Source organism: Corella eumyota, chromosome 1, assembly GCF_963082875.1.
Source record: "Corella eumyota chromosome 1, kaCorEumy4.1, whole genome shotgun sequence".
NCBI classification, from domain to species: domain Eukaryota; kingdom Metazoa; phylum Chordata; class Ascidiacea; order Phlebobranchia; family Corellidae; genus Corella; species Corella eumyota.
In genome coordinates this window covers 18802152-18819121 of record NC_137490.1, presented here as the reverse complement: position 1 = coordinate 18819121, position 16970 = coordinate 18802152, and the positions used below count along the sequence as shown (strand labels likewise).

Here is a 16970-nt window from a genome sequence, read left to right as displayed (position 1 = left end):
TTAAAAGCAGTTTAAGATTAGGTTTTTTTTTATTTTAGTTACCGTCAATTATGTCACACTTATTGGAAATCGTATTTCTTTTAAATTTGTTATAGACAAAAAAAATTAATACTACTTTTTGTTATTTTAAGGTCAAAGTAAATATTTTATTCTTATAAATTTTTATTTTATTGATTTAAGAAGTTTTAGAGAATATATACATATAAATACAGTTATATATATATAGTAGATCAAAAATTAATTCTCACCCCTATGTTGACAAATATATCCAGGATATGAATCTGATGCTTTCCAATCCAACCAACCTCCAATTAGGCCAGTATGATTTTTGTTACTAGTGTCAATTATTGAATCCAATGATCTTATTCGTAAATACCCTGGATTATCATTAGGACTTACATCAAACCAATTTTCATATTTATCATCAGTACTGGAACCCTTTGATGGTACTGGTGTACCATCAAGCCAGTTCCAGTCATAAGATGAAGAGTTTCCACTAGCACCAAGCCAGTAACCAACAGGATTGTGGTCCCCAACAATTTGTATTGTGTCCTGAGCTGCACTTTCCCATTCCCATAATTGTTGCACAACAACTTCTTGAGTAGCTGAATCCTTAATCATCAACAAAGTTCCTCCATTATTTGAACAATTCTGTTCAGCTTCGAAATAAGTTAAATTCAAATTTGAGTCGTTGTAAAAACTGATGATGTCATTATTGTGTAAAATCTTCGCATTCGCATCTTAAAAGGTATTTTTTGTATTTATTGCTTGATAATATTAAAGTAAATAAAAACATTATAACTTAAAGTTATTAAATGTTAAAAAAAAAATTAGTTTACTAAATACAAAACTACCTTCAGATAAAACTTCATAAAGTGGCACCACAAGTACTAATAAAAGAATTACAAATTTATTCTTTTTTTTACAAACCATGGCTATCCCTATTTAGTATTAAAACTAAGCATTCATTTTTTAACCTTGATTCTTTTTTAATTATGCTAAATTCTAATTAGCAAAAGTATAATAAATCTAAACTTATTACCATGATTATTAAAAAAACTACGTTATGTTTAACAAAACTTATAATATAATATTTAAATACGAAAAACTTATTGAATCACACAAATACAAATCAACTTAAAGCAAACAGTTTAAACAGAAAGTAAATAAAAACTGGAATCGTAAAGATTGCCATTGTTTGCTGTCTGCCAGTTATGTAATCGTTTACATGAAAAAATAATCAATGTTTATTTTATCGTAAAGATTGCCATTGTTTGCTGTCTGCCAGTTATGTAATCGTTTACATGAAAAAATAATCAATGTTTATTTTACTCAATGGTTAGAAAAGTTATAAGTAACACTTTTTATTATTTTTATTTCTTTTACTTTTTGCAGGTTTAAATAACAATTTAAAAAAATACTTTTATGCATTATATTTGTTTATTTTACTTTCTAAAAAGCAAAGAAATATTTTACTTAAAACTAACTTAAATTTGTATCCTTTTTTTCAATTAAAAAACAAATATTTAAATTTTTTTACCAAAATTAAATTTTAAATCAATTAAAAAAATTGTTTTGTTTATTTATACATAACAAATACAAGCAACACCTAACCTGTCATAATCATGAACTCATTTTTTTCATTTGATAGATAAACATAAATCTATTTAACTATATAATTTAAAATGTTAAGATATATTATAAAATGAAAGCAAGTATGCAAATCCTACCTGCTAAATTTAAACCAGATTAAAACTTCCACCAGCTTACAACTAAAATTTATTAACTTTACACTTTTAGTTTTGTTTATACATTTTTAATTTGATTAGACATTTTAGTGTATTTTTAAATAATAAGTGAATTATATAAAGTACTGTTAAAGAACATATAGTTTAGTAATTTTAAATAGTTTAACCTTACCAAACGTTTTAAATTGCCAGGCCAGATATATTTTAAAAATTGAATACATTTAAACATTAATAGCATTATATTTTTACTACATGTTTATATCACATTGCAGCTTTGTTTAATTATAAAAAAACATATGTTAAGCACTCAAAGACATAAAAATAATTAGAATTTTAACAAATAGTAAAAAAAATTGTAAAATTTACAAACTAGTTTTAAAAATTAAAAAAAAGAAAAAGACATACTTTTAAGTATTACAACATAATGTTAAAAAACATTATGTACAAAAATATTATTAATTTGCATCTTTACATTTTTGTTGGAGTAAAGTTCTGGTATGTTGAGAAAGAATCAACATACTTGGATGCAATTTGATATAAAGAACCATACTGAACCTAAAATGTATTACATTCTTATTTATAACACATTACCCCTTTTTTATATAAATTTACAAAAAAAATACATTTTTAAATCATTTTCTAATTAAATAACTATTACAATGACAAACCAAATACACTTGAGTTATTTTTTTTATTTTCTTTTGTTTATAACACAAACTATGATACTGAATTTTAACTATTATCCTAAAATTATTAAACAACAAATCTTACCAGATTTTCCACCATTCCTGGTCTCATGTCCCTCATGTCCTTGACTGTCCTCAAAACATCAACCTTGTTCTCATTCTTTATTCGCTCAATCAAGTTCAAAGCTCCAATAAACACCCCAGTACGACCAGCCCCATCGCTATTATTTAAAACTTACATTTTTAAATTTCAGTTTGGTTAATAATACTTTTTTAAACTAATTTAGTAAAAAATTATTAAATCTGACAATTTTTTTCGCCTGTTTGTGATCCAAATTTTGCCAGACAAATTAATTAAAAGTTAATTTAAACATTTAGATATAAACCTGCAATGTACAGCCATATTTCCTCCAACTTGCAAGTAACTTTTTTGAGCTTTTTCAATCAAATCAATAATGACATCACAATTTGGAGGTTTGCAAACTTCCCAGTTTAATAACTGATAATGATTGATTTGAAACTAAAATATAGAAAACAAAATTTTTATTTGATAACCCTTAATAGTGTGTTTAGCACAAAGAATTAAAATATAAGCTTAAAAAACTAAACATAAAGTTAGTAAGGTAGATTTTAAATGTTAATTCAATTAGAAAAAGAGTTTGGTTTTAAAATTACTACAAATTTTACATTAGTATTGTTAAATGAAATCACAAGCTGTCTCTCCTTTAAATAAACACCAAACTTTTGAACTGAAACAAGTTGAACTTTGTAACTTCCAAAACTTAAACTTTCCCCCTCATTATCCGGCCAGTATTGAATGCTTTGCCCCTAAAAATAAGAATATTAGTGTATTAAAGGTAAAGCTTTTTATCATTAAAATGTTAGTAAAAGTACATCAATATCATTACACAAATTAAATGTAAATGTATCATGTGTAAAAACCTTCAATTTCTCCTGCATTTGAGACAGCATAACAATAGTTTGTACTTTATAATGCCAAATTCCATGGCAGAATTCTACAACTGTATCAATAGTAGGTGTCTGGGCAGCCAAAATTGAGTCTGTTGAATTGTATCCCTATTGAATAAAAATATGTTATTAAATAATATTATTTTAGATTATACTAAATATATAACCATATAACATATATGTTTAAAAACTACCGTTATGAAAGAAGCATTGTATTATTCTGGAGTCGAATCGTTTGGTAAAGATGCTAGTATAAACATAGCATGGTCATCTAAAACAATAATTACATTTGTATATATACTTAATGTAAGAAAAAACATTATAGAATTATGTTATTTAATTTTGAGCCATAAAAACGATTAAAATGCTAGTGTTACTTTAAAATATATCTTAAAAAAGAAACAGTTAACAAAAAATCAAATTTAGTATTTTGTTGCATTAACTTACAGGGCAAAATTATGTTGTTTAAATTTTTCTCAATATTTTCAGGTCTCTTCGCAATTTCATGTGAAGCTTTTATAGGTCCAATTTTATTAATTTTGTTAAATTCTTGTTCCATAAATCTAAATTATAACAATATACAGCATTTATCATTTATTTGCTAAAATTGGTATAAAATAAAGTGATTTTAATTTTAAAAAAACATATAAATAATAAACAGTATATAAATTGTGTATTTAGCATACTCTAGTGTTATATCAACAAAATATTCATAACTTTATTAAAAATAGTATAATACCCAGGTTGTGATCTATCAGATATTTTAATATCAGTGTTTCCAAATAAATTAACTTCATCTATTAATTTGTGAAGAAAAATGTATTGGCCCTTGAAAAATGTTTAGTCGACCTATTTTATTATTTAATTTTGTTGTTTTGTTTAATGCATATAATTAAAAAAGTTTACGATTCTTAAGCTGTTATTTATTATTTAAAAAAATTTAATATTTAATAACATATAATTACTTTAGTTTGAACCATATCAGTTCTCTGTCTTCTCATATTAAGAACTGTCTCAAAAACATTAACACTTTGTTTCTCTTTCATTTCTGGCATCAAACAATCAAACCCAATAAATGTAACAGTTCTACCTACACCAGCACTAAAAGAAAAAAGTAAATTTTAAATTGACAAAGAATAAATAAAGATTTAAAAATTTTTAATTTTTCAGAAAGCAAAATCAATTAATTGTTGAAACATAAAGAAAAGAAAGTAATTCATTATGAAACAAAAATATATTTGCTATTCGCACAATTTAAAGTATTTCGACTAGGTATAAAAAGCTTTTTAGATTACAAAAATTGTTAATGGGCATGAACATGTTTACAATTATATATCAACCACCTGCAATGTACAACAATAGGAGCTTGAGTTCTTTGTTTCTTGTAAAGTTGTTGAACTTGGTTGTAAAAGCGAAAGAAACTGCTGGTTGTTAAAGGCACACCATGGTCAGCCCAGGTTATAAATTGTAACTGGGTTACAAGCCTAGTTGTCTAATAATATACATGATTGTTAAAGTTTTAGAGCGTTGCCATATATACGTAATTGAATTGTATAAAATACCTTATAAAAACTAAACCATTTCTGCAGGCCTAATTTTATTTAAAAAATGCTTATAAAAAAAGAAATTAATAACTTGGTTTAACAGAAATTAATAACTTGGTTTAACATAAAACCAAGTACTAGCTCATAAAACCAAACATGATTTAAAAACAGTTTTGTACGGATTCATATGGGTCTTCATTTGGCCAAACTTCAAATTTTCTTTGAATAAAACATACAAAAGTAGACTCTTGGTCAGCTTTTACTGTAATGTTTCTATATTGAACAGTTTTACCAGGCTCTGAAACAGTTTGAAACAGTTTTACCAGGCTCTAAATTAGCAACTACAAACTAACTGGCCAAATTATTTTTTAGTAGTTTTGATGTTTTTTTGATGTTTCAGTTATCATTTTCCAAAAGTCACTGACAATTCTTGGTACTGGACCTTGGCTTGCTATGTATTTCTTTTCCACATTAAAACTCTAAAACAGAAAATTATAAATTATACATCTATTTAAAAATGCAATTTGATTTATATTAATAAAATACAGTAATTTAATAGAAATGTATTTAAAGCAAAGGTCAACAACTTGTGATAAGCATTTGTTGCAAGCACATTGGAATAGGTGATTAACATTATTTATTGTTGTTTAACTGATGCTATCAGTAAGTTAAACACTTATAAAAAAATTTAAATACAGACCTTAAAATATTTAGTTAATAATTTATATTTTAATATTAGTTGGCCTATAACAATTTTAAGCTTGACAAAGAGACAAAACAAACATTTTAATTTAAAAACCAATGTGCTTAATATCCATGGAAACAGGACTGGGGTTTGTACTAAAAATTACCCCAAATTCCAATAAAAAGCCTGGCTTTATTTTTGCACATGAAAACAGCTAATTGCAGCTTTAATTAATCAATTAAACACTTACATTTATGAAACTGGCATTTATGTAATTATTTCCTTCCAATTTTACTCTTGAACTATCAACTGTTACATTTAAAAATAAACAAGATTAATCAACAAGTAAATATTTAATATATTGGATTTTTAAGTAACTTTTTCAGGAAAACACTCAAAAAGATACTTATGAAATATCAGGTCTTACATGGTAATATATTTTTAAATCGATTTTTTGGTTTATTTTCTGGCCTTTCAGCAACTGTAGTTGGTGATTTTACATTTATTGATTCTTGATGAAGTTTCTGAAAAATAAAATTAATATGTTTAGTTAAAAATAAATTAACTATTATAATTTCAATCTGAATTTAAGGTTATTAAAAACAAATTTTATGTCAAAAATTAACTTAAAATATATTATATTACCAAAGTATTTATTTATATCGTTTAAAATTATTTATATCAATCTACCCAACCTCCAATTAAATTGGCATAAATATCAATTGTATCCAAAGATCTTACTTGAAGATAACCTGGATTTTTATTAGGACTTGCACCATACCAATTTTCATACCCAGTACTACTACCAGGTTATGGTACTGGTGTTCCATCATTCCATGTCCAGTTATAAGATGTGTACAAATTATCAATTTTAGTTACAGTCCCACTTGCACCAATCCAGTAACCAACTGCATTTATGTTGACGGCATCAACCACTGTATCCTGAGCTGCACTTACCCATTCCCATAATTGTTGCACAACCATTTGTTGAGTTGCGTTATCTTTAATCATCAACAAAGTTCCTCCACTATTATGACATTTCTGTTCGGCTTGTAAATAAGTTAAAGGTAAAGTGGAATCGTTGTAAAAACTGATGATGTCATTTTTGTGGACAAATGTTGCATCAGCATCTAAAAAAATAAAAAATGTTATTGCAATCTGTACATGCTATGTCTATTAAATCCAAATTTTTGAAATTATTTATTTAAATTACCTTGTGGTATAGTAGAATGTAAACCTTGACAAAGAATACATAAACTAAGCCAAAATCTCAACAGTTTCATTACTGTTAAATTATTTTAAATGAAATGTTCAGTAAAAAACAAGAACGTACTAGAATATTTAAAAGCAATGACCTTGCTTTTAATATTATATAGAAATAAAAGCAAACATAAAAGAAGAAGATAATTTTATTGTTTATAAAATAACAAGAGTTGTTTGCTTTATGGCAGGTAGTACAAAGAAGTATATTTAATGAATTTTTAAACTTCCGAAATGTAAAATAAAGCAGTAACTTCAAAAAGACAAAAACAATATTCTTGTGAAAAAAAGTTTGCTTTTCTTACCTAAATATTGTTTAATGATGCCCTACAAAATTTTTATTTAAATCTATTTCTTGTTTAACAAAAACATTTTGTTGACAGGTGTCTGTTATGTAATGCTTGTCTTAAAGTTTAGTTTGTTTGATTAAAAAAATAAAAATAAAAGAATCTTAAAAAGGATATATATTTAAGAATACGATACAAAAATAAATTTATATCAAAGAATACAATAATGTAAAATAAATTTAATAATAAAAGAAGATAAATTAAACAATAATCAAAAAAATATAAATTAAACAATATTCAAAAAAATATAAATTAAACAATCATTACAAAAATAAAAACCAAAACATAAAAATTTAAAATAAAATTGTAAACCAAACTTTATTATTTTAATGATTTAGATTTGCAAAAGTGTCATTTTTTATTTGATTTTAGATTTTTACATGAGAAAAGTTCTGATAACTAGTACAAGAATCAATATACTGAGCTGCTATTTGATACAGGGATTTATATTGAGCCTAAAAATATAAATATTTTGCCTTCTATAAATACAATATGAATATTTTATTTTAGAAATAAAATAAAATATCTTACTTTGTATTCCACAAATAAAGCATAGCATGATTAAAAAAAATCAAACATTTATATTTAACATTTTGTTTGACAACCTACTTAAAAATGATTTATACTTAATTCTTTTTTAGAACAAAAATTTGTTCTCCTTACCAGATTTTCCACCATTCCTGGTCTCATGTCCCTCATGTCCTTGACTGTCCTCAAAACATCAACCTTGTTCTCATTCTGTATTCGCTCAATTAAGTTTAAAGCTCCAATAAACACCCCAGTTCTACCTGCTCCATCACTAAATTTTCACACAAGAGCATATTAAGAAAGTATTTAGTATATAAAGTTGACATACACATTACTAATATTTACATAGTTAACATAAATTAAGATTTTTAAACAAATTCCTTTTTTCTTTAACCTATATATTATGCTGTAGAAATTTACATCTAATCTGTGCACATAAAGTTTTTTAGAAACCTGCAATGTACTGCCATTTTTCCCTCATTTTCCTGATTACTTTTCTGAACCTTTTCAATCAAATCAATTATAACATCACAATTTGGAGGTTGACCAGTTTCCCAATTTAATAATTGATAGTGGATAACTTCAGTCTTTACAACAAAAAAACATTACTTTTTTTTTTAATCATTTTAAAATTTCCATTAAAAAACATAAATAACAAAAGCCACATAATTACCTGAATATTGTCCAGTGAAAGAATTAACTTTCTAATTTTCAAGTTAATTTTTTTCAAAGATCCTATTCTTTTTCCTGAAGTTAGCTGTATTTTATAACCACCAAAACTTAAAATTTCTTGATTGGAATCTGGCCAATATTGAACACTTTGTCCCTAAATATACCACACTATATACTCAACTACCAAAACATATATGTAACAAATAACAGAACTTGAAACTAACCTTAAAATTTTCATGCATTTGTGACAGAATGACAATAATTTTAACTTTATGATGCCAAATAGTGTGCCAAAATTCATTAACAATATCTTCAGTAGGAGTTTGAGCAGCTAAGATTGATTTTGAAGCATCATAACTCTGTAAACCAAATAACAAGATTAATTTGATTACATTATTTTTATAAAATTTGCTAAACTTACTTTAATAAATGAAGCATTATAATAGATAGGAGTTGAATTATTTGGTAAAGGTGCTAAGAGAAATATAGCATGGTCATCTAAAAATAAAAGAAAAATTTCAACATTATTTGCAAGTTTTTAAATAACAATATTTTAATTATAAAAATTTACATGGCAGAATAAGGTTGTTAAAGTTTTTTCCAACATTTTCTGGTCTTTTTGCAATTACTTGTGTAGCTTGATGAGGGCCAATTAAATCAAGTTTATTAAATTCATCCTCAATCCTATAAAACAAGTTTATTTAATGTTGGATTTTAAAAGTTAAAAATATTTAACTTACGTTAGATATTTTACTTGACTTTCAAACTTTGCAACCTTTAGTTCAGTGTTTCCAAATAAATATTCTTCGGCAATCAATTTGTGAAGAAAGATGTATTGATCCTGTAGTAATAAAGTTAATATTCATGTTTCTTTTAGTTGTTAAAAATATTTGCAACCAAAATTTTAACCTTAGTTTGAACCATATCGGTTCTCTGTCTTCTCATATTAAGCACAGTCTCAAAAACATTAACACTTTGTTTTTCTTTCATTTCTTGCATCAAACAATCAAACCCAATAAATGTTCCAGTTCTACCCACACCATTACTGCAAAAAATGCTTTTTCAAATATATATTTTGTTGTCTTAACATTAGTTTGAAAAAAATAATAGCTTTAAAGATTTTAACTACCTGCAATGTACAACCATAGGAAATTTAGTTGTTTGTTGATTGTAAAGTTGTTGAACTTGGTTGTAAAAGCGAAAGAAACTGCTGGTTGTTAAAGGCACACCATGGTCAGGCCAGGTTAAAAATTGTAAATGGGTTATATCTTGATATACCTGTATCATTGCATTAATAAAAAAATTTCTACAAGTCTTTATTTTGATTTTGTATACTAAAAAACAACAAATAGATTTTAAAAAGTGCTTACTGATTCATATAGCTCATCAGCTCTGCAAATTTTCAACTTTCTTTGAATAAAACTTCCAAATAAAGATTCTTGTTCAGTTTTTACTGTAATGTTTCCATATTGAACTGTTTCACCAGGCTCAGGCCAGTATTTCTTGGATTGATTCTATTTTTTTAAATTGTTTATTTTTATTAATAATTTACAAACTGTAAACTTAAATTTTAAAATATATTTTCTGCACACCTTTTTACCCTCCAATAGAATGGTAAGCATTACAATCAAGCTACAATCTTTCTCATAAATCATCTGCCAGAAATCATTTACAGTTCTTTGTAATGGAGATTGAGTTGCAATATATTACTTTGTCACATTAAAACTCTAAACAAAAAAGAGTATTCAATGTACTTTGCGGTCATTGAAAAAATTAGGGCTCTGAAGTACAAGAGAGATTTAGTATAAACCTTAAAAAATAAGAGTTTGTTACTGTGTAAAATACCAACTATCATTGATGATTGTGAAGTACTAAAATTCGTTTGTTTTAAAGTTCTTTTTAAAAAGATAGCTTTTTAAACCAATAAATAATAATAAAAGATTAAATTCAACACAAAAAATAAAAGATTAAATTTAACACAAATTATTTTTACAGCAATATTTAAAAAAGTAACAAACTTACATCTAGATAGCTTGCATTAATATATTTATCACCATCCAAAATTACCCTTGAAGAATCATCTAAAAAATTAGATATTTTTGTTTAAAATCAAATTTTGCTCATTCTAATAAAAGATCAAAAAGAGCAACTCATATCTTACATGGTAAAATAGTTTCTACTTGATTTCTAAAAGAATTTTCTGGTTTTTCTGCAACTAGAGTTAAAGTTTTTACTTTTAAGGATTCTTGATGCAATTTCTACAAACAAAAATAGTTATATTATTCTTACGAACATTATTTGAAAACAGTTAATTTAATACAAATGATTTTAAAAATAATTTAAATTTAAATGTTTTTAACAATTTAATAGGTCAAACAATTCATGACTAGTTATAATTACATTCATGAACTGGTCAACAATTTCAGAATTATCTTCATTTGCAAAATCCTTATATTTTGCCAACATTTCTGATAAATTTATTCTAAATCTTTTAAAGATTTCAGGTTCATTTTGTAAGGCAATGTTTTCATATGCATCAACCAATTGTTTTTCTAAATACCATAAGATCAATTTTTAACTGCAATATACAAAAACATTTTAATTCATTTGAAAATCTTACCTTTATTTCTGTTTATGTTGTTTTTATTTTTCTGTAATTTTCTAATAACAAAAACATTTATATAGTAAAAACTTAAAACCATTAGCAAACAAACATTTAACAAATATAAAACTAACCTTTTTCTCCATACATAAACACCAGCCAACACAGCAATAATAAGTAGAGGAAGAACAACTCCAATTACTATGTAAATAGTACCATCAGAACCTGTAAAAAAATATTTAACACTTGATTTATATAACATATTTACAATGTGACATTTTTAACTCAATATAGATATAGACACTTTAAAGTGTTACAAAATATGTTATAGTTACAATAACCTGAATTAGAAATTAAATTTTGACAAACTTCTCCATCAAATCCTTTCACACATTCACAAAAATAATGAGCTCCACTTTCATGACATTTTCCACCATTTTCACATTTTATTGTTTCACATAAAAATGCTAAATTAAACATTATCGTAAATATTTTTTAGATTACCAAAAAAACATATTTAATTTTTTTATTTTTAACAAAAACAAGTAAATATAAATATATTACTAACCTGATTTTTCTGAAACAAAATCATATTGTTGAGAGCAAGGTTTACTTATCCACTTAAAAGTATTTTCTTCTAAAGCCAAACATTCTGTATCATTTGTTTCATAAACAGCAATATTTTTCCAATTATGAAACATTTGAGTTTCTTTTATTGGTATCAAACTATTATCAAGCCATCTCCATTCTTAATAAAAGTTTTATTATTTTTTAAAATTAACTTTTAGAGCATAAAAACAGAATTTATATTTACCTTCATTAATTTTTCTTCCTCCAATCCATATGTTTTTTCTATCAATGTGTTTTCTTAAATAATTTTCCAAAGCAATTTGTGTTTGATTGTCTTTAATAATAGCCAATGCACCTCCATAACTAGCACTTTGTATTATTGATTCATTAAATGAAGTAGGTTCACCATTACTTACAAAATAAGAATATTCTTCTATGTCAGATGGTACAAAATTTCCTGTTAAAATTTTTACTAGCTTATTATATTAAAAAAAAATAAATCCAAAATTGTTTACCTTAAAGAAATGTTTTTTTTAAATCGAAATACTATTTCTGCAAAACCTTATCAACATATAAAAAATAAGTTACTGCCAAAAAACTGAAACTATTTCCTAAAAATATGTTTTGCAGAAATTCTATGTTTAAAAACTGTCATTTCATTGACAATGCAACAAAAAAAACATTAAGTCTATTCTATACTTACTGTCTTGACAATCATAACCTGTATAAGTAGAAGTACATTTACATTGATAATATGGATCTTCTGATTCTCTAATACAACTTCCTTGGTTTATGCAAGGAACAGGAACACAACCATCTAGTAAAACAAATAAGTAAAATAAAAACATAAAATATAGAAATCCAAAAGTTACAAAAAAGTTCAGATTTATAAATACACACAATTTTAAATATGTAACCTAGTAAAATAATATCCCCAAATTAGTTAAAAACTTCTGGTAACTTTTTATTATATATTATAACAGTTTTATTAACATACCAAAACTAAGTTAAACGATAAAATATAAATATAAAAGCTAAATTAGTTACTTACCTAAAAAACAATTTTGGTCATAATAACCAGGTAAGCAACCACATTGATAAGTTGAACCATCAATATTACAAATTCCATTATTTTTACATGGTTGTGTTGTACATGGATCTAAATATCATGAAATCATTTTTGTTTCGTAACTATTTACCATAAATATATATAAGCCTAACACAAAATTTAAAAAAAACTGAATTATATTTACCATTTTCACAATTATTACCATAATACCCAGGTAAGCAATTACATTGATAAGTAGAACCATTGATATTACAAGTTCCACCATTTTTACATGGTTGTATTGAACATGAATCTATTTTAACAAATAAAATGAAATGACATTTATATTAAAGCAAACAATTATATTAAAATTTTTTTTTTCTCAAAACAAGTTTAAAATGACTTTTTAAGCTCTAATTTTTTCTCCATAATTTATTTAAAAAAACTTTCCAGAGGTTTACTGGGTATGTCACAAATAGTTAAAGATTTATCAAGTTAAATGTCAAACTAATATTTACCAAATTCGCAATCATCACCATAATAGCCATCATGACATTGACAATGACATGTTGAACCATTAATATTGCAAGTTCCTCCATTTTTACAAGGTTGTATTGAACATGGGTCTAAAATATAGTTTGTTCATGAAATTAAATTGAACACAAATCAAACAGAAAAATTGATAAGAGTTTTTGACTTGAATACTAACAAGGTTAAGTTAAACAAACTGATAAAAATACCAATTTCACAATAAACTCCATTATATCCACTTAAACAATCACATGCAAACCCTCAATTATCTTATTATTTTTCGCTTTATTTTTGACATTACACAAATAATTAATTAAAACTACATAATTTAAAAAGAACGTAAGTAAAAAAAAAGCTACAATTTTTACAGAAAATTTAATATTTATATGATCAAATATTTCCCATACCTAGCATTATTTTAAAGTTGCAAAAAAAGCCCATTTTAAAATAATGCTTCGCAAAAAATTGCATAAAAATAAAATTATCCAAAAATATATTTTAATGTGTACCTATTTCACAGAATTCTCCAGAAAAACCAGGTTGACAATTACATTGAAAATTTAGCTCATGCAAAATAAGATCACAAATCCCACCATTTTGACATAGATCACTATAACATGGATCTAAAAAACACACAATTTTTGTAAGAAAATTACCTTTACAACCACGTCTACAAGGTTTTTTTCTTTTACCAAAAAAACTTACTTGTTTGTTGACAGATATATCCAGGATATAAATTGTTTGCTGTCCAATCCAACCAACCTCCAATTAGGCCAGTATGAATGTTGCCACTAGTGTCGATTATTGTATCCAATGACCTTATTCGAAGATAACCTGGATTTTTATTAGGATTTACATCAAACCAATTTTCATAATTATCATCAGTACTTGTGCCAGGTTGTGGTACTGAAGTATTATCAATCCATTTCCAGTCATAAAAGAACCACCAATCGTGTTCCACAATTCCACTTGCACCAATCCAGTAACCAACAGGATTGTGGTGACCAACAATATCTATTGTGTTCTGAGCTGCACTTTCCCATTCCCATAATTGTTGCACAACAACTTCTTGTGTAGCTAAATCTTTAATCATCAACAAAGTTCCTTCATTATTTTGACAATTTTGTTCAGCTTGAAAATAAGTTAATGAAAACTTGGAGTCATTATAAAAGCTAATGATGATATTATTGTGGACAAGCACTGCATTTGCAGCTGCAACTAAAACAAATTTTAATGAAAAAAATTTAATAAAATATTTTATACAAGTCATATATATACACTATATTATATATGAAATAAATGTTTACCTTTTAAAATGGGCCAAATAAATGGTAATTTAGCAATTTTTAACAAAACTCCCATATAATTTTATCAAAATGCTAATATTTTTTTTTCAGTCATAATAAAACTTTTGGAAGTACAAAAGAGTGGATTTCTGCCCTTTTTTTATTGTAATTAATTTTTTTGCTTTTTCAATTTGTCAAAAAACATACTCAACAATATATATATGTGTTATTTATACACTAAAAAGGGTAATTACCTGTTTTACAATCTGGATCATAATAACCATCATAGCAAGAACACTGATAACTTGAATCACTTGTTACAGTACAACTTCCATTTGTTCCTATACTTGTACATGGTTGTGTTGAACAAGGATCTAGAATCATAAACGCTTTATTACAGTTCTTTTAGATTGAAATTGATTATAAAATAAAAAATACATATATGTTTAAAAATATATGTAAATATTTATATATAGCTTTTTTTTATATTTTATCCTGGTAACCTAATTAAAATAAATCAACATCTCGTTATAAAAGAAATTACACAACCCTAAAGTTTAAATTTGCACTACACAGTTTAAAAAATATATATAAACAATGTTTTTTTTTTACTTTTACTGATTTTTTCTTACTTACTTCTTGGCAAATGTATCCAGGTTGTGAATCAGGTCGATCAAACCAACTTCCAAGTTGATGTGCACTTGTTGATCTTATCCGAAGATATCCTGGATTGTATTTTGGATCACCAGCATACCAGTTTTCATAATTACTGTCATTACCTCTACCATGTTGTGGTACTGGTGTACTATCACTCCATGTCCAATCATACGGTGTTGCATTTCCACTTGCACCAATCCAATAACCAGTTTGCCAATTTTCAGAAGCTTTATCCCATTTCCATAATTGTTGTTCAACAATTTGTTGAGTAGCCAAGTCCTTAATCATTAACAAAGTTCCTCCAATATTTTTACATTTTTGTTCAGCTTCTAAATGAGTCAACCTTTCTGTTGAACAGTTGTAGAAGCTAATAGAATATCCATTAAGTTGTAAAACAGCAGCTGCCGGAACCAAGTTAAAACATTAAAAAAACAGACTACAAAAAATGTGTAAAAATATAATTTAATCTATTAAAAAAATAGTCTTGCATTTTTCAACAATAAAAATTTTTGCTAAAAATCATAAAAAAATAAGGTTGTAACTTAAAACTTTGACTATAGTTTTTTTTGCAGTGCAAAAAATTATATATTGATTATTAAAAACTGACAAACCTGTTTCACAAATATCTCCAGAATATTCATTTTGAAAATTACATTCAAAGTTTAAATCTGATAAATTAATGCCACAAGTTTCACCTTCTTTGCATGGATTACTATTACATGGATCTAAACAAAATGATGGCTTATTAATATTGATAGAATCACAAAAAAAATATATACATCAAAGTAAACCAATTAAACTTCAGTACAAATTAATTACTCTTTAGAAAAAAAAACTTACTTGTTTGTTGGCAAATATATCCAGAACAACTTGTATCTGGCCAATAAACCCATTTTCCAATTAAGTTTGTAGATCTACCAATTGTATTTAATGATCTTATTCGTAGATAACTTGGATTGTCATCAGGATTTGCACCATTCCAATTTTCATAATTATTATTAGTACTTGTACCAGGTTGTGGTACAGGTGTACCATCAATCCAATTCCAGTCATAGGATGTGTACACATCACCACTCTTAGTAACAGTGCCACTTGCACCAATCCAGTAACCAACTGTATTTATGTTAACACCATCAACCACTGTGTCCTGAGCTGCACTTTCCCATTCCCATAATTGTTGCACAACAGTTTGTTGAGTAGCTAAATCTTTGATCATCAACAAAGTTTCTCCATTTTCTTGACATTTTTGTTCAGCTTGGAAATAAGTTAGGCTCAAAGTAGAGTCGTTGTAGAAGCTGATAATCTTATCATTACAAACAATCACGGAGTTTGACTCTAAAAAAATATTTCTGTATTACTAAAATTTTACACAATAGTAATATTTGTATATAAATAAATTATTATTGCACAAGCAAATACTTAAAAAAAAACATATATTGAAATTTAATTAACCTTTAACAAACTTACCATGTGAGTAACATATATACCAAACAAGTAAAAAAACAAATAAAGAAACTGTTGTTTTAGAATTCTTCATAATATAATATGCACAATAATACTCATACCATTAACAAAATATTATTTAAAAAATTATTGCAAACAACTTAAGCAAAAAACCTAATGAGTTTACACAGCACTTATCAATTAAACAACTCTAAGAATTAATAATTAACAACTTTGCTGAATCACAGTCACTAAAAATACCATTAGCAAACTTGAAAATAAAAAATTAGCAAATTTGAAATAAAAAATTTCTCCAAAAAGGATAAGTTTACAATGGTAACAAATGTAAATAAAAAAATAATAAAACATGTTTTACTTGTGTTATATGCTGATA

The 16970-nt window shown here is 25.6% G+C and overlaps 1 protein-coding gene across 1 annotated transcript; it reads right to left on the bottom strand.

Moving 5' to 3' along the window:
* Window positions 1-2795: 2795 nt before the first annotated feature.
* On the bottom strand, window positions 2796-6915 carry LOC145741577 (receptor-type tyrosine-protein phosphatase epsilon-like). Its single transcript, XM_082559184.1, has 11 exons — window positions 6846-6915; window positions 6452-6762; window positions 6060-6156; window positions 5883-5941; window positions 5369-5426; window positions 5127-5245; window positions 4747-4895; window positions 4369-4504; window positions 3377-3511; window positions 3122-3262; window positions 2796-2954 (listed from the first exon to the last, which is right to left on the bottom strand). Exons 1-11 carry the CDS (start codon window positions 6913-6915, stop codon window positions 2796-2798), a joined length of 1434 nt encoding a protein of 477 aa, XP_082415310.1.
* Window positions 6916-16970: the final 10055 nt, after the last annotated feature.